This window comes from Periplaneta americana, chromosome 1 (genome assembly GCF_040183065.1).
Source record: "Periplaneta americana isolate PAMFEO1 chromosome 1, P.americana_PAMFEO1_priV1, whole genome shotgun sequence".
NCBI lineage: Eukaryota > Metazoa > Arthropoda > Insecta > Blattodea > Blattidae > Periplaneta > Periplaneta americana.
The window spans coordinates 51746971-51768083 of record NC_091117.1 but is presented as its reverse complement, the minus strand read 5'-3'; the positions used below and the strand labels follow the sequence as shown (position 1 = coordinate 51768083).

Below are 21113 nucleotides of genomic sequence, written 5' to 3'. Positions count from 1 at the left end.
CAATTTTACATACTACTGAGTTTCGACGTTTAGGGTAGTTTAATGAGAACGTTATATTTTGAGTGTTTTAAATTTAGACCGAAACCATTTAACCGTAGAAAATTTACTGAGGTATATAGGCTACAAGTATATGTTAATTATTGAATTTAAAGTTTTTATATCTCTATGTAGTGTCCAAAGAATTGTGTTGTCAGCAAATAAAACAGATTCTCAACTAATTTATCTTATAATAAAAAATGAGTGGTCCCAAAACGAAACCTTGAGGAACTCCATATTCAACAATGGCTAAATTGGAATAAACCCCATAAATAAAAGCACAACAAATCTAGCTCCTTTCGTTTAATACTGTAATATACAGTTTCGAAATTATTGTCTCATGTGATGCACAATCGAAAGCTTCAGACAGATCGCGTGAAATAGCAGAAAAGCTGTATGGTTATCAAACCCGGAGGTGACGGTTGAGATTAATTATTCGATTGCATCCAGCCTTTTCTAAATTCCAATTGTACTTTGGTAAATATGTACGTAAGTTATTTGTTTCGAAATGATATGTTAATCGGGTTTTCATTACTGTTTCTAATATTGTACGGAATGCAATAACAATAGAGATGGGTCTATAATTGAAGCAAAAGATTAAAGTAAGACTTCAACTTCAGGTCTTAAAAGTAAGAAATTAAGCTCGATTCTCAGATCTTCTTTCATATATGGTGAATACCCATTACTCTTACAGCATGCCATTCGACAATTGCACATCGCGGAAATATTTACTACAGAGAAAAACTTAATAAAAGGAAATGATTTCTTCTTTTCAGCCAAGATTATGACATTTTATGTCATTTTCTACTCCTGTCTGGCTGGCTTCTTCGCTGTCTGTATGTGGGGATTGCTGCAAACTATTGATCGAGAGGTTCCTAAATATCAGCTAGACAGATCGTTAATTGGAACGTCACCAGGTAATGTGTCATAAAATAAATTACGCAGTGCATATAAAATAATATCATTAAAATGTGTTATACAGGGAGAGTCACTTGAGCTTTCTTTATACAAACTTATGCAATTCCGCACATCTAAGTTGATTCTGTAAGCACATTACCCACAATCAGATATGAAATATTTAAGGCAGTAGTGCGACTGACGCTGTAGCTAATTGGTTAAGCTGTGAAACTTTTAATGACAAGGGTGCGGGTTCGGGTCTTACCTAATGCATGTTTTTATAAATTTGAAAAACATGAACATTACGCATATTTCTTAGTCAATGATTCTATGCAAGAACGTGCACTCTTGTATCTTGAGCTTACTACCTTCCTTTTTCTCTCAATTAAATTGATTTATGCTTTCCATATGATCCGTCTTGTCCCATTATCTAATAATTGGTTAAGATGTACTCATCTTGTGGTAGTATTTAATAGGTTTGTTCCAACAAGCAATTACGAACGCGTTACGAACTAATACCGAACATCTTTCGACGCATGCGCTAGTAGAAAACGTTCTCGGAACTAGTTCGGCATATTACGTTGTTGGAACGTTTCTTGAACTGTTGTTTCACGGCCTTCGAAGTTTCTTCCCATATTAAAATTATAGGCCTATTCATCTTCCGAACTTAATTCATCATAATTAGACCGCTGATAAAACTAACTTTTAGGCACCTAAAATAGACTCTGAATTCATCAAAATAGGCACTTAAAATATTATTTTATGCAGTTAAAATGTAATTTTTATCCACGCAAACTATAGTAACTATAAAAATGCAATTAATTAGTGAGTATTAAGCATTACGGTATACAGTGAAAAAAGATATTGCGGTTAGAAACTTTATTTTTGTTAAGTCTTAAATTGTGAATACCGGTACGTAATTTTTCATGAATTCATAGGCCTATTGCTCTAAGGCTGGTTATACATAACCAGTGAATGAATTTACAATTAACACATTATTCATAATTAGCATTGAAATACGTAACAACGTTTTTCTCTTAATATTATGTTGTGAAACTTTGCCTTTTCTTAGATAGAACCATTTTATAAGCAAAAATCTCAATGATACCGAAGCAATGGATGCATATTTAAATATAGCAATATTTGCCATGCTAATTTCTTTAGGGAGAACTACATCCTCCCCTTTTCATCACATTCCTACTGTCTTCTCAAGTGCTCAACAAAACCAGACATCTTCCAGGAATCTTTTCATTCCTACAATCAAACTATTAAAAGGATATTTGAAACAAACCCACCCCATGGCATTTAAAACTTTCTTGTTCACTGCTACACGAAAATTTAAAAATATATACGTAACAAATAGACAATTTTAGGCTCTAAAGACTTAAAAATAGATCTCAATTTGCAAAATAGGCATTTTGGGCACCATAAAACCGCTTTCAAACGTTCATATTTCATATAAAATGTGAAGATATATACCTTGTTTCGGTTTATCCCTACAGGAAAAAATAAGCATTTAACCTAAAATCCGAGGTCTAGTCATAATGTATATCACTATCACCTTCCAAATCACTCATGATCGACTATTTTTTTATTTTAACCTGCCCAGCATCGAAGCATTTTAATCTCAAATTCAGATTAAGCCATCTGCGCATGCGTCAGCAGTTCAGAGTTCCCAGTTCTTGCTGTAATCGAGAACCAATTTCACTCTCTCCAAACGAGCTTCAAAACACATTGAAACAGGGAACTGGGAGTTCAGAATCAGTTAAAGTCTTGTTGGAGATACTGCTCATGAGCAGGCAGTTCAGAATCGATTCTGAACCGTGCTGGAACAAACCTATTTAATTCTTAAGTCTATCCGTGCCCAACCTAAAAATTACACACTAAGAATAAAGATGTTTCACACAATTAATTCCCTGCCACTTTTTATTTAATTTGCCCTTTATTATTATTTTATCGTCCATAATGAATTATTTTCCTTGGTAGATCTAGAGAAAATCACCTTCAATTTCGATGTTCATTTCAGGTCTATCTTCTCGCCCATTGCCTCCAGAAGGACGTGAATCTGTGATGACATACAAAAGGGCTGACAATGAATGGACGTCCAGCTCTGAATGGTTGTCAACCTTCGGTGAATTCCTAAAAGGTATTATCGCAGTTCTTAAATAGAGAATAATGCAGTCAATAAAATAATAAAGATAGGATGAAACAGACATCACACGATTGGCATCAGTAAGCTGACAGTCTAAACACTGTCATTACAGACAATTTTGTCCTCATACAAGCAGTATTTTACACTAGTCTTGTTAATTGTTCGGCCTCGGTGAATTGTCACTAGTTGACAAATTAAAACTTTTTTCGTGTATCTGGTGTGTAAATGGATAGATTTACTTCATTTTGTGGTGCTAAATTCAGTGGAAAAATCAGTTTCTTTCTATCACGTCACATTTCCTAGATACACAGTACTAACATAAAGACAGTAATTCGATATTGGCAGACATGGCTCATTTTAAATAAAAACATAAAATAACATAACACTCAGAACCCACTGAAGTTTTCTTAATAACATAAAAAATTCTTATAAACCAACAAAGTCACTAAAATAACTCAGTAATCCAAAATTTTAATATTTACAATATTTAAAATCAATTTCTTCCGACAAAATGGGATGACGATGCTTTGCTTTTGTACGGTGTCTTATTCGTCTCTGTATAAAAAAAACAGTAATCACCCATCATTGAGCGGTTTCAGTAACCTTGGTAACGACTCTTTATTGTAGTGTGTACTGGTGAAAACGTTCACCCCTGTTCGTCAATACAAGCACCTCAGTTTTCTGGAAAAAAGGCAAGGTGTAAGTGTAAGTATGAATTTTGAGTTTTTGTAGTTATTCAGTACAGCTGTCACTATGAAAATATTTATCGTCTCTTCTGTTACTAGATATCCGTAATCGATATGAATTGACTTGTTCTCTCTTTTCGACGCTGTATCAACATCTCAGGTTATTTAGCGTCTGAATAAAATGAAGGTGATAATGCCGGTGAAATGACTCTGTGGGAAATCTGTTTCAAAGAGTTGGAAAATGATAGTCTGAGCCAGAGCCATCTTCAGTTACAAGCCGGAGCATGGGTAGGTTTGGCAACGCTGAGTGGAGGCGGGCGGAGGCGAAATAAAGGCATGACGTTTGACGTTTTAGTGCTTTGATTTCGTTGTCACATGTACATTTTCGACATTAATTGATACAAAACTAAGTGCATATGATCAGGATTCAGCGTATTGATGTACGTAATTTATTACGGAATCCAAAATGGTATTTTATTTGATTTGCAGAATACCGCAATACTCTATTCCAATCAATTAATCAATATGTGGCTAGTAAATTGACAATGTTTTGCCGCTTTATGTTGTTTCATCTCTGACGTGAAAGGTCTAGGATATCATGTACATTTTAATTTCATGTGATTATCTGTCGTGCTTTTCTATAAATATTTCATATGCCCAAGAAGCCAGTTTTAGTTTGAACCTCGCCAGTCACCATAGCAATAATACTACTAGTCTGATTGAGTTTTACAAGACTAAACCTCAGCGATAATATCTACGACTACACGAGCTGGCTGTGAAAATGATTGCTATGTTTGGCTCAACATTTATATTTGTGAGCAACTGTTTTCTATTATCAACTATAATAAAGACAGACATCGAACATCTGTAACTGATGTTTCATTACGGTCAGTACTGTTTCTTTCAGCTGCCAACAGCATAAAGCCTCGTTTTGATGTACTGATAAATAAAAATAGGCCTATAACAAAATGATATTGTATATTTAAATAGCTTTAGAGTTTCTATTATTTCTGTGAAATAAATATTTCTTTATTAATTAATAATAGTCCAAGATAGGTTTGTAAATACTGAACGGGAATTCATTTCATGAACACTCGTACTAGTACTTTTGTGTACATTTTGTACGAGATCACCCCCATCTTCCAGTCCACCCTTGTACAGAGCGCAGCCAATATCTGCATTCCGCTCATGAGCTGTGAGCCGACTCGGAGAGCGCAAACCTTGTGCAGGCCTGCTCTAGAGTATGCCATTAGGAAAATCCAGAAAAACAGAGAGGATTTGGAACTGAACGGGTTACATCAGCTGCTTGTTTATGCGGATGACGTGAATATGCCAGGAGAAAATCCACAAATGATTAGGAAAAATATGGAAATTGTGCTTAAAGCAAGTAAGAAGATATATTTGGAAGTAATTCCCGGAAAGACAAAGTATATGATTATGTCACGTGACCAGAATATTGTACGAATTGGAAATATAAAAATTGGAAATTTATCCTTTCAAAAGGTGGAAAAATTCAGATATCTTGGAGCAGCAGTAACAAATATAAATGACACTCGAGAGGAAATTAAACGCAGCAACAATGTGGGAAATGCCTGCTATTATTCGGTTGAGAAGTTTTTGTCATCAAGTCTGCTTTCTGGACCGATGGCGGGATTATGTGAGGGCGGTAATGAAACTCCGGGTTCTCTAAAAGCCATTTAAGTAAGTATAGCCTAAGTAAATGTAAAGTACACAATTTCATTATTTAATTTGTTGGCGAGAAAAATGACTCCTACTTCAAAATGAATTAGTACTCATGAATATGCATTATGTTAATTTATACTTATATTATCGGACTTCGTGACCCACTTCTTTGCTTGCAGTGGCGTGTATGTTATCCACATTTTTTTTTTGCATAACATGAATAGTGTAATTACAATATCGCATACACACATTCACGTACGCACGCACGGAAAACCGAAAATGGACGTAGCCTAAAACATTTTCCAGTAAATGTTCTGAGTAGATTTTCTGATTAAATGCACATGTCTCGGACCGCACTGAGAATAAAATTAAATTGAAGCTTCGGTTTTGCTTCAAATGATATGGAACACAGTACGTTTTAACGGTGGAATGGGTCACTTAACCTGACTGTTTACAGCGGTGGCGAAAATGTAATCTTGCGCCGAGCCACTGTGTAACCTGCAACGTGCATAGCACCTATGGAGGGAGGCGGACATCCGAAGAGGAAGTGAAGCAACTGGCTGACTTATTAACGGATTTTCATTTTCCTTACGTCAAGCACTTAAATAATAATTTTATACAGTACAAGGCTGCAAACTAATGTTTAGTACGTGTAACGAAGAAAGAAATGAACAGTAAATGAACAATATCACAACCTAAAATTAACTGTCTTCAGAATGTCTCTGCGACAAAGCTAATGTCTCTGCGACAAAGTTTAAAAATCAGGAATTATGTCACTTACTGCCAGTCGTAGTTGATCACGAAGATATTTCTCTGTCAGTCGTGATCTAAATTTGGGTTTTACTATTTTAATTGTTGAAAATTATTTTTCACAAACGTAAGTTGTAGCGAACATGACTTCAACAGAGCAAGCGAAAGAACGAAGTTTCGGATATTTATTTTTTGGCAAAGATTTGAAAGTTCAACATTTGTCAAGTCCTTACAACTAGCTTACTTTGACATCACATAGTAAATCATTATTCGTACATCTGCTGAAAAAGGGTCAACGTACAGAGATGATGATGATGATGATGATGATGATGATGATGATGATAACAACAACAATAACACTTAAGCTTTTAATGTTTCATCAGTAACATGTAGTATAATGCCGTTTTATGTTATACAACAGTTTTGCTTGTAATACTTGTGAAAAAATCATACATTTAATATTTTCATCATATTGACAGCAAAAAAATGCGTCCTCCCATCCTACTTGGAAATTTCGTACATGGTTTCGAGAGTGACATATACCACTCGCAGGTCAGAGACAAATACAAATGGAACGGAGTTTGACTCCAGTGAGTGAGTGAGAGGGTGGGGGTTGGTGGAGGTTAGAAGCAAGCGAAATGCACAGCTATCACTGCGAGCCACAATGTCTCGCGAGTCACGTTCTCGCCACGGCTGGTTTACGCTACTACAGTGCAATAAAAAGTGTGATGTAAATATGGGTCGCCCTGTATACGTACGTCTCTGCTCTAACAACACAAAATTCAACATTTTTTATAAACACTGTCTTTAAAAAAAAGGTAATGTTTAAATATTGTTTCTCTAATGTATTGAATATAGGGTTAGCTTGTCTTGAAATACAGATACTTCACCACTCTTGCCTACAATTTCACCAACTTCCTTTCACTAAATTTCCTTTTATGAGTAAGAACTATCATTTGGAACTTATATCGTACAGGGCAGGATGATTGGAAACATATTGGCAAAGTTTCATCATTTATTTGTGAGAAATTGCCAAGTACACGATGTTTTGCAGCCATATTGTTTTATCGTCATTTTTTTTACGACGAGCAGGCTGTCAGTCTGAAGCCAAATCAATCCAGAGCGATGAACGCCAACGCACAGCTCTGCAGCCCACGCAACGTTGTAAAGGAATCAGCTCCATATAATACGCGTATTTACGTCTAGAACTAATCGAACGGCGGAGTTCGCTCGGCGATGATCTCCATAGCGGAATAGAGCTTAATAGATTATTGAGTGTCCTCACTTTATATCGGTTGCTAGGGAACAGTGTTAAAAATAACAATAGAATATATTTGGTGTGCTTTTAATATTTCAGGAACCAAATGATCAACATTTTCACATCTTCTTACTTGATTCATTGTCGGATTCTCGAAAGACGAGATAATGACTTATTTCATTTAGTGTTCGGCCCAAGGGAAGGTCTTTCACTGCAAACCCAGCATTCTCCAATCTCTCCTATTTTCTGCCTTCCTCTATGTTTCCTCACATGATTAATATATCTTAATGTCGTCTATCATCTGATATCATCTTCTACCCCGAACTCTTTTCCCGTTCACCATTCCTTCCAGTGCATCCTTCAGTAGACAGTTTCTTCTCAGCCAGTGACCCAACCAGTTCCTTTTTTCCTTTCAGATCAGTTTTAGCATCATTCTTTCTTCACCCACTCTTTCCAACACAGCTTCATGTCTTATTCTGTCTGTTCACTTCACACGTTCCGTTCTTCTCCATAGCCACATTTCAAATGCTTCTATTCGCTTCACTTCGTCGTAATGTCCATGTTCCTGTCCCAGACAATGCCACACTCCATACAAAGCACTTCACTAGTCTCTTCCTGAGTTCTTTTTCCAGAAGTCCGCAGAAGATGCTCCTTTTTCTGTTAATGAGTCATTAGTTACTACAGTAGAGCATCGATTATCCGAAACAATTCGGGATGGGGGTGTTCGGATAATTTATTTTTCGGATAACCGATTATTTACGAAAACAAATTGTGTCTGTGATATAGGAGCAGTATGAAACAAAGAAACTGATATTAAACACAAAACTGTACATAGAGTATATATTTTGTATCACACGTCTTATAAAATAACACAGAAAACTGACTAGCCTAGTTTGAAAAGTTCAAAACGGTCATTAAAATAGGCCTACAGTTTAGGAAAATAAGTCCAATTTGTTTTTTTTTTTTTTTTTTTTTTTTGGTTTCTGAGCTGAGACTTTTTTTTTTTTTTTTTTTTTTTTTTTTGCGGCTAAATCTCGCAAACAGCGCTAGCGAAACTTTTACATGGCGCATGCGCAAATTTAAATTTTCCGACTGGAATGCTTTCGGTTGATCGGTATTCGGACAATACCGATCGATGCTCTATTATAATTCTTAAAGTTGCAGGTTCCTTCATTTTACTGTTCCATTTCTCGAAAGTTTTGTTAGTTTACTAATAGTTAATACTAATAAATGATTTAACGAATGAGGAAGTAGTAGGTTGAGGTAGATGGAACTAGTGATTAATGACATTAATTGGAGAACCTACACATTAACACAATCTAATTTACAAACTAATATGTGTATAACATCCAAAAACTATTCGCATTTGTCTCAAAAGATAACCCTTTTTCGTAAAACGTGATAAGCTATCTTGCTTCTTTGTTACCAAATCCGTGACTCCAACTTTATTTAGGCGAGAATATTCCTGGAACTCTTCGCTATTATTTTGTAAAGAAATTAATCGAATTTCTATACGTTCTTGGGCTATTAATGTTTTATACAATGTCGAATACTTATTCTTCAGAAGACAGTGAACTTGTTTGGAAGACCTGTAACATTGCCATACTTCAATATTCACCACAGTTATTGTCCCCTATAATATATTTCCAATATACCTATACTGATTTCACAATGTTTGACAGGCGACGTAAACATTGTCGGCAGAGGAAGGGAGAAAGATACTTACTAATCAACCAGTGGCAGAGGTCACATTTCTTGAAGTTGTGCAGTCTGAAGCATTCTACCAACATCCAATTCCAAGTCAAGTCTGGAACGTGACCTCTGCAATTAGCTGACTAGCAAGTATCTTTCTTCCTTCCTCAGCCGGCAATGTTTACGTCGCCTGTCAGACCTTATGGAACGCAGTATAGTAGGCCTTATTATTTAGTGAAAAAGCTGAAAACCTCCTTTGACAGTTCTGCGTGTCTAACAATAGTTACCGATTCCGTATCCCTCCAATATCGAGAGGTTAAGTTCCAGAAATTCATTTATAATACTTACAGACGCATTATTTTTTATGAATACATTAATATTTTTCGAGAAATCGGCCATTAAAAGAACGTATGACTGTTTATTAGGCATGTATCAGTCATTTTTTTTAGAGTAATCTCCATTGCACAAACTGTGATACGTCCTTGTTTCTTTAGTTTGATGTACACTGATCAAGCAGCCAGTGGCGTGTAGTAGCATGACGTGAAGGGAAGCAATGCCTGTATGTATGCCATTGCTCGACTGGACTTCGATGCTTGTTGCCTACATACAGGGTTTCCATGGAATTGCTTCCCCGAAAACTCCATCACCGCATGCCGCTGCAAGTAGCCTATAGAGAATAACCGATTGAAGTAAACTGATTTTCAGACTATTAGTAGTAGTGCGTATCTTCGTAAGGTGGTGAGGTTTTAGTCTGGTTTATGTATGATACCAGCTAGAAATATCTGCTATCTGAAATTAAAATAGGGATGTGTTAGATAATATCAATTTTTAATGAAACCATAGGGTGATTGAAAAATTATGTTAAGACAATTTTGTTCCAAATATCCTGTCACCATTTATTAAGAATAAAGGCACACAATGCAGTGGTGTCTGGTAAGATTAATAATGAAAGGTGTGCTGTCCAGAAAAGACACGGTTTAATCACTCTTTGAAAGTATTTCCTATTCTATTGTACTTTATTTTCTTCGGAAAACGTACTATGTGTCTTTTACGTGTTAAATTTTATATTACCTTGTTGACATGTTTCGGCCTGCTATTGACCACCTTCAGAACTGTTGTTGCTGGTCTTGGCGCCTTTTGTTTTGTTTCCTCGGTGTGTGTTTGTGTAGTGTAATGTGGAGTCAAAGAGTGTGTGTGTTCTGAAATTCAAATTTATTTTCTGCATTTCCTTTCTGTTCTTTTAATTGTGTTATATTCCAGTTTTATCCTAACTTCGATTTAACATTAGTAGTATAGTACTCTGTCTTCCTCAAGGAGATAGAAGCAAAACAATAAAAAGATTGCTAAAACGTATGCTTGGTGTTTGTTTCTAGAATATGAGTCACCTGTAGCCGCTGGTCAAGAGTGCAATTATACTTCAGGCAAAGACAATGAGAGTGAAATATGTGCAATAGACGTTAACAGCTGGGGAGATTGCAAGCCCAACGACACCATAGCCACCAGTCCATGCGTTTACTTCAAGCTTAACAAGGTACATGATTTTCTACTTCTAGGCCTGTCAGATGAACCTTTGCTTCTAAACTCTTGTGTCATTGAAGCAATTAGTGGATAGAGTTTTCAAGTACAGTAAAACCTCCATTATCCGTCGTAATGAAAGAGAGGGGAGGAATGGTTAATCGAAAAAGACGGATAATCCGGTTTTGTTGTTCTTATCTTACATTTATGCTCTTTTTAAGAAGTCTGCCACTTTTTTTCTGAACTTTACTATCAGAAATTCATTTTTGATGTGCATTCCAATCATTACCATTTTAACACATGGGCGAACCCAGCAGCAGCCAGGGGGCCTCAAAATGATGACAATAATAATAATAATAATAATAATAATAATAATAATAATAATAATAATAATAATCATAATAATAATAATAATAATGAATACGTGGTCAACTCAAATATTAATTATTAGTGCAAAACTGTATTCATTAAACAGTAGTATTGTTTGTTCCTGCCTCTGTCTGCTCTGCTTTGACATTACTGTACTAGCATCTCTGTTGTCTCAACTACATTCGCGGATTCCATCTGTTTCTCTCACACTCCCTTGAAATATTCTGTATTAAATTTCGTTTTGCTTAAAGTGCAGCAACCAGATTCCTTTATTAATTTATTGTATACATCGGACTATTGTTATACAATTATATGTAATGAAGTTTTATTTAAAAATTGTTACAACAATGGTATTTGAATAATTTCGAGAGAAAAATTGTTCCGGGGTCAGGTTTCGAACCCGTGATCTTTGGTTAAACGTACCAACGCTCTACCAACTGAGCTACCCAGGAACTCTACCAGACACCGATCCAATTTTTCCCTCTATATCCACAGATCTCAAAGTGGGCTGACAACCGTCAAGCAACCAACATTGAGTGCACACAAACTCTGTGTGATTTAAATTGTGGTTTTCTGTTAACGAACAGTGACGTGTGTTATGAAAATTGAGTTTTCAGGTATAACTTCCTGTAAAGTTGATTTGAATAATTTCGAGAGAAAAATTGTTCCGGGGCCGGGTTTCGAACCCCGGACCTTTGGTTAAATGTACCAACACTCTACCAACTGAGACCCAGGAACTCTACCAGACACCAATCCAATTTTTCCCTCTATATCCACAGACCTCAAACAATGGTATTTCGTCATCAAATGGTTTATGCTACACAACATCCAACAGTATTCATTCGCCTTCCAAATGTGAGTCTAGGAAGTTATTAAATTTTATTTTCTCTTCTGACTAGGGTTGCCAACCCCTCCGTATTTCCCGGGTTCTCCCGTATTTGCCCCTAATTTTTAACAGTCTCCCGGCTCCCATATTATTTTTCTTTTCAAGCATTTTTCTTCCTTATTTTTATTTTTTTATTGTTTTATGTAGTGTATGTTTGTTTCATATCAGCAATTACATTCGTGTAATGTGGACCTCACAATGTTATTATTACTTTTTATTTTTTATTCAAGGTGCCCAATTATTAGTTTGATTCTTCCTTGAGCCACTCGTTTTTCAGGAATTAGCTCTTTACGTAAATAATGTGTGTTTTGAAAATTTGAGATTTATCTGACTTTAATACCTATATTTTTATATTGCAGGTGTATGATTGGGTGCCAGAATACTACAAAGATCTTGGTTCACTACCAGATCACATGCCTAAGCAGCTTAAGGATTTAATCTCTCAAACATTATCAGGAAATCCAAAAGAAGTAAGTAGCTATTTAAGTACATAAGAGCAATTAGATCGAGTAGATACTATACAGGGCTCAGTTTTTCGACTACTCTGGTAATAGTGGTAGATGAGAGGAGAATCTGATAGTGGGGAGCAGTGGAAGTGATCAAAGACGATATACAAGAATGACGTAAAAGATTGATCGTGTATAATAACAAAAATGAAAACATTGTCTTGATTTCTGGTACAGTTATACTTTGTGTTTCTGTATATAATATTGTTACACACAAACTTGTATGTTATGGATTTACTGGAAAAACCGTCATCTGGAAATTTACGAATACATGTGAATAGATATTTCAATAATGATGTACAAGGTGCAATCAATATATTTCCGAACTGCACTTGTATTTATTGTATTGTTAAATATACAAGTCAAAGCACACCACATGTTAACATTGGGGTTATCACGTTCATATTTCAATACAACACATGGGTTTTCTTCTCTTCATATTATACAGTTATGGCAGTGCGCTTTACCACACATGTGAAAGGTTGCTTCGTCTGAGAATGCGACGTGGTTGAGGAATCTATTATCATCATCAATGCGGGATAACATTGCATTAGCGAACTTGGTCAGTCTGGGTTTATCATTTCGCTGCAGCTTTTGCACAAGTTGGATTTTGTATGCTGTAAGTCGCAATCTTTTATGGACAATGTTGTGAACAGTCGACTTCGGAATACCCAGCTCTGAACTGGCTTGTCGAATTGATTTCCTTGGGCTGTGCTGAAATGCTTGCCTAACATCTTCAATTTCAGCTGCGTACACTGCTTTTTTGCCGCTTCCCTTCGTCCTTAACACAGAACCTGTTTCCAACAGCTGATTATACCGTTTCACAATGGTATGACACTCTGGAGTATTTGCACCATATTCCTGCCTAAATAGTCTTTGCACTGCAATTGGGAACTTCAATTCGGGTAACCAGTAACAACATTTCACTATCTGCTGTGCTGTGAATTCCGCCATTTTAACTCTATGAGTTGTCATACCACGCTCATGCGCACTAGAGTCATAATTTTCATTGTTACCAAACTTGGAAAGTTTTTACATATTCAATTCAATTTTTTAAGCCATTAAACATACAGTGATAGGCTTCGTCACAATACAGAAGGGGAAAAAAAAGAACATACATTTGAAAATACACATATAATTGAAAACAGTAAAGTTTAATTAGAATGAAAAAACAAAAACATTTTGAAACTCTAAAATTTAATGAAAACACTTCACTCTTAATGTAATATTTGTAACTAAATGTAAACAACTTTATTTATTAAAGAACAATTTCGTATGAATTTATGTTAAGAAACTCATCTACAAAATAGAAAGGATTAATTAAAAGCCAATTATAAAATTAAGTTTTGAAACTATTGGTTGGCAACTTATAATATTGACTGGGAAGCTTATTATATAATTTCATCCCCACAACAGAAAAATTTGTACTGGTTTTATGTAATCTACAGTATGGAATATTAATTTGTTCATTGTTTCTAATTTCATGATCATGTATATTGGCTACTAATGAGTAATTTCTATATTTTGTCGGGTGTAAAGGACTAGGTCGTGTGTATATATATATAAATTGTGACAGTTAATATCTATGATTGTTTAAAAAGTGGTCGAAGTGTTCAAGATAGTTTGATTGACATAGAATTCTAATGGCTTTCGTTTGCAAAATCAAGACACTCCCAATTTTGCTACCATTTCCCCAGAAAATTAAAGCATACTGTACCGAATTATCGACTGAAAAAACGAAAAGTAGGCACATTTTAAATAATTTTGAGAAATGCAAGTCACTAATTTCTTTAATAAATATATAACTCTTGATAACTTTGTGCATATACTGTATATTCGATATGTTTTTCCCATGTTCAACTGGTGTCTATAAAAAGTTCTAGAAATTTGGTTTAGTTTTGTATGTTGTCCTTTTTTACTATATGATTTAGGCTAAAAGTTGTGTTGATAGTCTTTTCTTGATTAAGCAAAAAACCATTAGATTCAAACCATAAAGCCATCTGTGATAGAATATCATTGGTTAGAGCATGTAATTCATTCAAAACAGAGCTAGAACATAAGAATGTAGTGTCATCAGCATATATAATTGTTATAGCTGTAATGAATTTAGGAAGGTCATTTATTTCTATTAAGAATAGTAGTGGACCAATTATTGAGCCTTGTGGAACACCATAATGTATACTGGAGAGACTTAACCAATGTTCACCTATTGAGATTAATTGCTTTCTACCATGAAGATAGGTTCTAAAAATATATTTAGTGTATTCCCTCAAATACTATAAAATTCTAATTTTGATGAAATTAAGTTGTGATCAACGCAATCGAACGCTTTGGAGATATCACAAAACACAACATTAACTTGTAACCAGACAAGATGAGAAACATATTTCTAAATTTACTGAGAGACGAGATATTTATATTTCTTTGTGGTAATGATTCTACGGGACACAGTGTATTTATGTTATGTGTTAAATAAATTTTATAATATTTTACTAGTAGCTTTTCCATGTGTGTAAAAAATGTGTTCTCACCAAAAAAAAAAAAAAAAGTTAGAAGTGTGGGTTGGTCTGTCTCATGATTAGTGTTTAATTTATTTTATCATCGATAATTTTTTCAGATGGCGAAAGTCTGGCTGAGTTGCACTGGCAGATATGAAGCAGACGAAACCAACCTGGGTGAAATTCTTTATTATCCAGAGCAAGGATTTCCTGGTTATTTCTATCCATTCCGTAGACAGAAAGGATTCTTGAGCCCTGTAGTAGCAGTGAATTTTCGAAATGCTAAACGTAAGTTTCCGATACTGCTATAATAGGAAAAGTTATGATCAGTGCATTACATTAAAGCATGCTACTGTAAGAATTTATAACATAAGACACATGTCGTCTAATATTCACAGATATTTCAAGACATGAAGTAGGTAGGCCTACTACTGTGACACTGAACATTACTGGTACACACTCACTTAAATGATAAAATGACGAGTCCAGCCATTGTAATAACTTTTTTTTTTTCTTCAGTGTGAAAATTGAGTTTCATACTGTAGTTCTTGTGTTCAGATAAGGATTTGATGATGTTGACAAACCGTTTAATTATGTATAGTAGTGGGAAAAAAAACCGGACCGACCCTTGTAGCTGATTTCAGAGTCTTGTTCACTCCAGAGCACGATAGACTGGTAACTAAGACTTTCGTGGTTCGAATCCTGCCTGGGAAGGAAACTTTTTTTTCTCCATTTTGAATCTTGCGTACACCATTTTTAACACTTGAATATAATTAATTGATGAACTAGTGGACTTACTCGTGTTAACACGAGTTAACTCGTGTTTAACACGAGTAAGTCCACTAGTTCATCAATTAACTTTTTTTGTTCCTTATTCAAATTTATTCTCAATACTTTTCGATTGCAACGTTATTTTACTACTTAATTAACTTATTATTCTCAGAACATGAATTTTACCAGCAATCGAAAAGTATAAATAAATTTAAATGTAATGATTTGTTGCACATTTTCGTAATGACATGACCCTCATTTTGTTCGCAGCTGATACTGAAATCAGTGTGGAGTGTCGAACTTGGTCTCCTAGCATGGTGCAGGACCGTAAGGAACAACTTGGAGTTCTGAACTTCAAGATAAAGATTGAGTGATATCTAGCACTCAACAGTTTTAAACAAAATACTATGTATTTATGTAATAAAATAAAACCATCAGCATCATCACCACAGCACCTCTCCTTGTAAGTTGCATTCCTATCTTATCATATCTCCCATTATTCGTTTTTACTTTCTCTTACATTGTAATATGGAGAAAGTAGTGTGATTTAACAAAAGTCATATTTCAAAATCGTGACAAATACAGTTGTGATTCTGTGCTCCCACGATTTTATGAAGTGTCTATTTACATGTCCTTAGTGTCTAATATTCAGGATGGAATTTGTTCACATTCATTATTCACTAACATTTTTATTAGACCTCACAGCACGAAATTTTTATCTGTATTTGTCACATTTATCGTGAAAAAGAATTGTTTCTTTTTGGAGTTTTGTGAGTTAATCCCAGACAATGCAACATAAACAGTGTACATAAATTAGCTGTACATGGTCGTAATGGTATCTTTTTAGAATTTATGCAAGTAACATAAATTCCTTTTGTAATTATCGGAAGTTTTTATTGAAGACTTATTGTTGATATTTTAATGCAGTGGTTCCCAAAGTGTGGATCGCGACCCTTTGGAGGTCGTGTAAAGAGCGGAGAGGGGTTATGAGATGATTTACAAAATAAAACAAAAAACACTTTATTAACATATATTTATTTTGTTTTTAGAGACATAAACTACTTTGAACACAAGTTCAGAAAATGCTTCAGTACACTAGACTCTCGTTAATTCGGCCCTCAGTAATCCGGCCTCCTCCTGATGTACTTTCTGTCACTTTTACTGTAATATTTTCTGGGAAATTTGCACTGGTGCCATGTGTTACACTCTTTTACTTATACACATATGTTGTTTAGTCGACTGTCCCAAGACAGGTCTGAAATCCATAAGTGACACCAATAAGGTGTCACTCATGAGGTGACTAAGCCAGGAGATAATGGGGTAGGGTGGACAATCCCTTTCCCCCCTATATACTTAGTATATATGTGTATATACGCCGGCCATGTGTGAAACGTTCTAGTTTCGATTTAGAAGTGCAAGTAGAGTGGTTTGCCACAGCTTATAACATTAAGTTTAATGACATTTAAGCACTCTCAGTAATTCGGCATGCTTGGTAATCTGACACTACTCTGTGGAAGGAATGGCAGGATTAGCAAGAGTTTACTGTACTTACAAAGTAAAAATAAATTAATGCAATGAATGTACCTGTTTTCCAGAAAATAGATCCTCAAATCTGGACTGTGTATTAGATACATAAAGTGATATCATTTTCAAGTTAAAGGTATTTTTCACTTTTGTTTTCTTCATAGACTAGAAACTTATTTTATATAAATATGTGGTTGAGAATACAAAAAAATTTAAGATCTTCTTTTGAAAACTCGAAGTATTCTTGCATTCTTCTGATCTATGCTCTCTGAAAAAAGGAGTCTAGTTTGAACTTTCCATCAGTAAAGACGTATTTAGATGAGTTTTTTCTTCATACTTATTTTTTAAATTTCAGCCAATTGAACGCAATTGTCTAGAAACGAATTCAGTACCCATATGTTACTGTCGTAATTTATTTTTTAGTTCCTTCTGGAAAATACTGAAAAAGCTTTTCTTTTTTAATTGTGAAAATTTAACTGTATGTCCGCAAAGACGAACTCTGTATCTATCATATAATTTTTCAGGAGTTCTTTAATATACTGGAATGCACTGTTATGTAATCGATCAGGGACAAAGTTTTACAAATCATTTGGGTAACTCAGGCACTTTCGATTTGTATTGAACTGTTACTGCAGCAACATGATGGTACTAAGAACAGTGTTTGCATAAAATTTCGTTTGTTTGTACCATATACTTGGTCGTTCTTTGGGTGGTATCCACTAGTTTTCAGTAAAATTATAATTTTTTTTTCCATTTTAAAGGAATTTGTAATTTTCAAATGAGGTTAAGTACCAGTATGGTAGTGGAAATCGCAAACAGTAGTCTTGTTCAAAAGTGAATTGTGCCTTCAAAAGGTTTGGGAATCACTGCTTTAATTTATATTATATAAAAAGTTGATTTCACATAGACAGTATTTCCAATGTAGTCAGTACAATACTGGTTTTGACTACTGGTGTATTTCTCTCGTGTGAGCTTAATATGTAAGGTTTAAATATCGCTAAGTATTTAATTTCTTTTCCTTCGAATTGCTTAATGTCCTCGACCAAGTGCTGACCATGTTTGCCATTAGGTCCGAGATTAGTAGATTTAAATCTGCAATTTATTATGGTTAGTATATCTTTCTTTGAAAGGGAAATAAAGCCAGCAATCCCAGGGTGTGTATTCAGGGCGTAAGAAAATTCGTCTGAAAGGATAATGGCCAAAGTCTGTTGCCATTTTACACTTCTAAAAATGCGTAAATGGTGGCCATCATACTTGTTATCACATCGAAGGATGTAAAGAATTTCTTGGAGGAGTTCTCGCGTTTTTAGAAGTGGAATTTTTCACACCACCAGCTAGTAGAAGCGGTGGTTGACAATAACCCAGACATTAAAAGTCAACGTTTTCATACAGATAATCAATAATACTGCTCAGTCGTGAACCTAAGGAGAGATCTTTAAAGAGCTTGTGTCATTTAGACTTTGCACAAATATGTACACATACAATAAAACCTCTGTAACCGAAATAAAAGGGGTGACTCCATTTCGAATAAGTAACATTTCGAATAATAAATTTACACTTCTTTTTTAGAGTTAAAAGGTTAGAAACTGATTCATAAGTTACAAGTTACGCTCATGAAAGTATCACGTGTATTAAAAAATAGGTTGATACAATAACCCAGACATATGTAGATTTTATGTATGTAATAATACATCCCTACAGAATGTAAATAAGGTACAGTTGCACCATTTAACTCGAGAAAAATATGAGGAACTTATAAGAGTGAGAGAACCCTGAGCAGCATTTCAGAGCATATACTAGAATGTTAAAACACAGCATAAGACTTTACATTTAAACTATTAAACCTGTTACCAGTATCTTAATTATTAATCAATCATTTATTTTTTACCGAAATTTAGAAGGAACATTAATGACTCTGGGATTTAGTTTGGAAAGATGTAATTGTAAAGTTCGTGTTCATACAAATTATTGTATAACTGTTACATGTTTCCAAATACAAACACGCTCTCTTTATTTCATGTGGAGGAGAATTAGCCTACTGATTTTGATTTGAAACACTTTTCACAACTTTACACATTATGCTACTCACAATTCAACAACAATTAACTTACTGTATCAATAAACATGCAGAGTTATTGCTTGGAAATTAAATTACTTTCAACTGAAACAGAGGCAGCTAGAGGTTTAAATTTATTTACTTCGTTGTCATGTTTCTAGAGATATTTATGCTAATAACAAAGTTGACTTTTTCTTACCTTAATTCTATAATACGATATCTAGGCAAACAGTAAGGGAAAAAACTTAAAGGACAGATAAAAACCAATTAGCCATCTATGATGTGTGTAAATAAGGGAATTTTGGTGTCCTGTTGTGGACGGAACAAGTTTTTCAGGTCTCAAATACGGGACACCTGGCAACCCTAAGTAACAGAAAATAATTGTTTCCAGGAACGCCATTTTGTCATGCTACGGCCCTGATTACACATAAACTGATGGTAGGCCCTACTGTAATAAGAATTATCTTACTCTCTTTTGGTAACCAAATGTCGAGAATGATGTGTGAAGTGTGGCACTATTCATACTTAATTTATTGTGCAATTTATCTATTACAGATAGTTTTTTACATCTCATTATCACCGAAAGATGGCTTAATATGTTTAATATTAAGAGCAGGTGTACAATAATGTGTGAATGATTATGAAATAATGAATGCTCATCTTATTATGTTCATAAGCCATGGAATTGTAAAACGTCAATTACATTCATCATATTTGAACGAAGTTTGGTATGAATTGTCAGGCTACTATATTGTAAGAGATGTATGTCAGCTAAGTAAATTTCTTCACACTTTACCAGTACTAGTATTCAGAGAATCGTAGCTCTTATGGTAAAGGTGTTTTTTAAAAGCTTAGCTATATTCACTCCAATATGTAAAAGCTTCTTGCTCAAAATTGTCATATACATAGTCTAAAATTTTAAAATATTCATGAAGTGCCGTATGTGATGTTCCTTTTTATATAAAGAGTTTCTGAATATACAAATAATAAGCTTATTTCTTCTAGAATTGTACAAAAACTTCAGATATGCTTTGTGTGAGTAGCCCTTTTTTAGTTGTATTTTTTTCTAATTTAGAAAATATTGGACATATAATCAAAATTATATTTTCGATTTTAAGTCCAGGTATTATGTGTATTTTTTTCCCTCATTAAATAATAGTTATGTGTTTAAGTTTTTTAGAATTTAAAAAGTCACTTGTGAATCATATTTGGTGAATTAGCCTATGTGCAATGTACATTACATTATTTATTTTATTAAAATAGCTTGTGGAAGAAATATGACAACAAAAGTTCATTATGAAAACATCACTTAACCTGAGAGATCCTAAAATCAAATCACTTCGCACACATTAGTGATGGTGATGACAAATGGTTATTGATCATACTGTTTTCAGTACGGATTTATATTTGTCTTTATCAGATAGGTACTACATTGAAAAGCAAGTGAGTATTAATAACACTAGCCAAGAAATTGAAACCTTTTTCGTGTATATGGTCGTGTAAATAGGTGAATTTACCTCATTTTGAGGTGCTGAATTCAGTGGAAAAATCAGCTTCTTTCTATCACTTCACATTTCCTAGATACACAGCACTAACACGAAGACAGCAATACAATATTGGCAGACATGGCTGATTTTATATACAAACATAATGTAACACTCAGAACCCACTACAGTTTTCTTAATAACATAAAAAAATTCTTATAAACCAACAAAATCACTAAAATAACTCTCAGTAATCCGAAATTTTAATATTTTCAATGTTTAAAATCAATTCCTTTTTGGCAAAATGGGATGACGATGCCTTCCTTTTGTACGGTGTCTTATTCGTCTCT

The 21113-nt window shown here is 34.5% G+C and overlaps 1 protein-coding gene across 3 annotated transcripts in view; it reads left to right on the top strand.

The window, feature by feature from the left end:
• The window catches only part of LOC138695268 (sodium/potassium-transporting ATPase subunit beta-2-like), a 197951-nt gene extending 177396 nt beyond the window's left edge, over positions 1–20555 (top strand). For all 3 annotated transcript variants that reach the window (XM_069819719.1, XM_069819713.1, XM_069819708.1), the window contains 6 exons: positions 813–953; positions 2960–3079; positions 10528–10685; positions 12284–12394; positions 15048–15216; positions 15970–20555. In XM_069819719.1, the coding sequence (XP_069675820.1) occupies positions 813–953; positions 2960–3079; positions 10528–10685; positions 12284–12394; positions 15048–15216; positions 15970–16073 (803 nt within the window). In that variant the 3' untranslated portion in view covers positions 16074–20555. The remainder of the gene's footprint in view (positions 1–812; positions 954–2959; positions 3080–10527; positions 10686–12283; positions 12395–15047; positions 15217–15969) is intronic.
• The last annotated feature ends 558 nt before the right edge of the window (positions 20556–21113 follow it).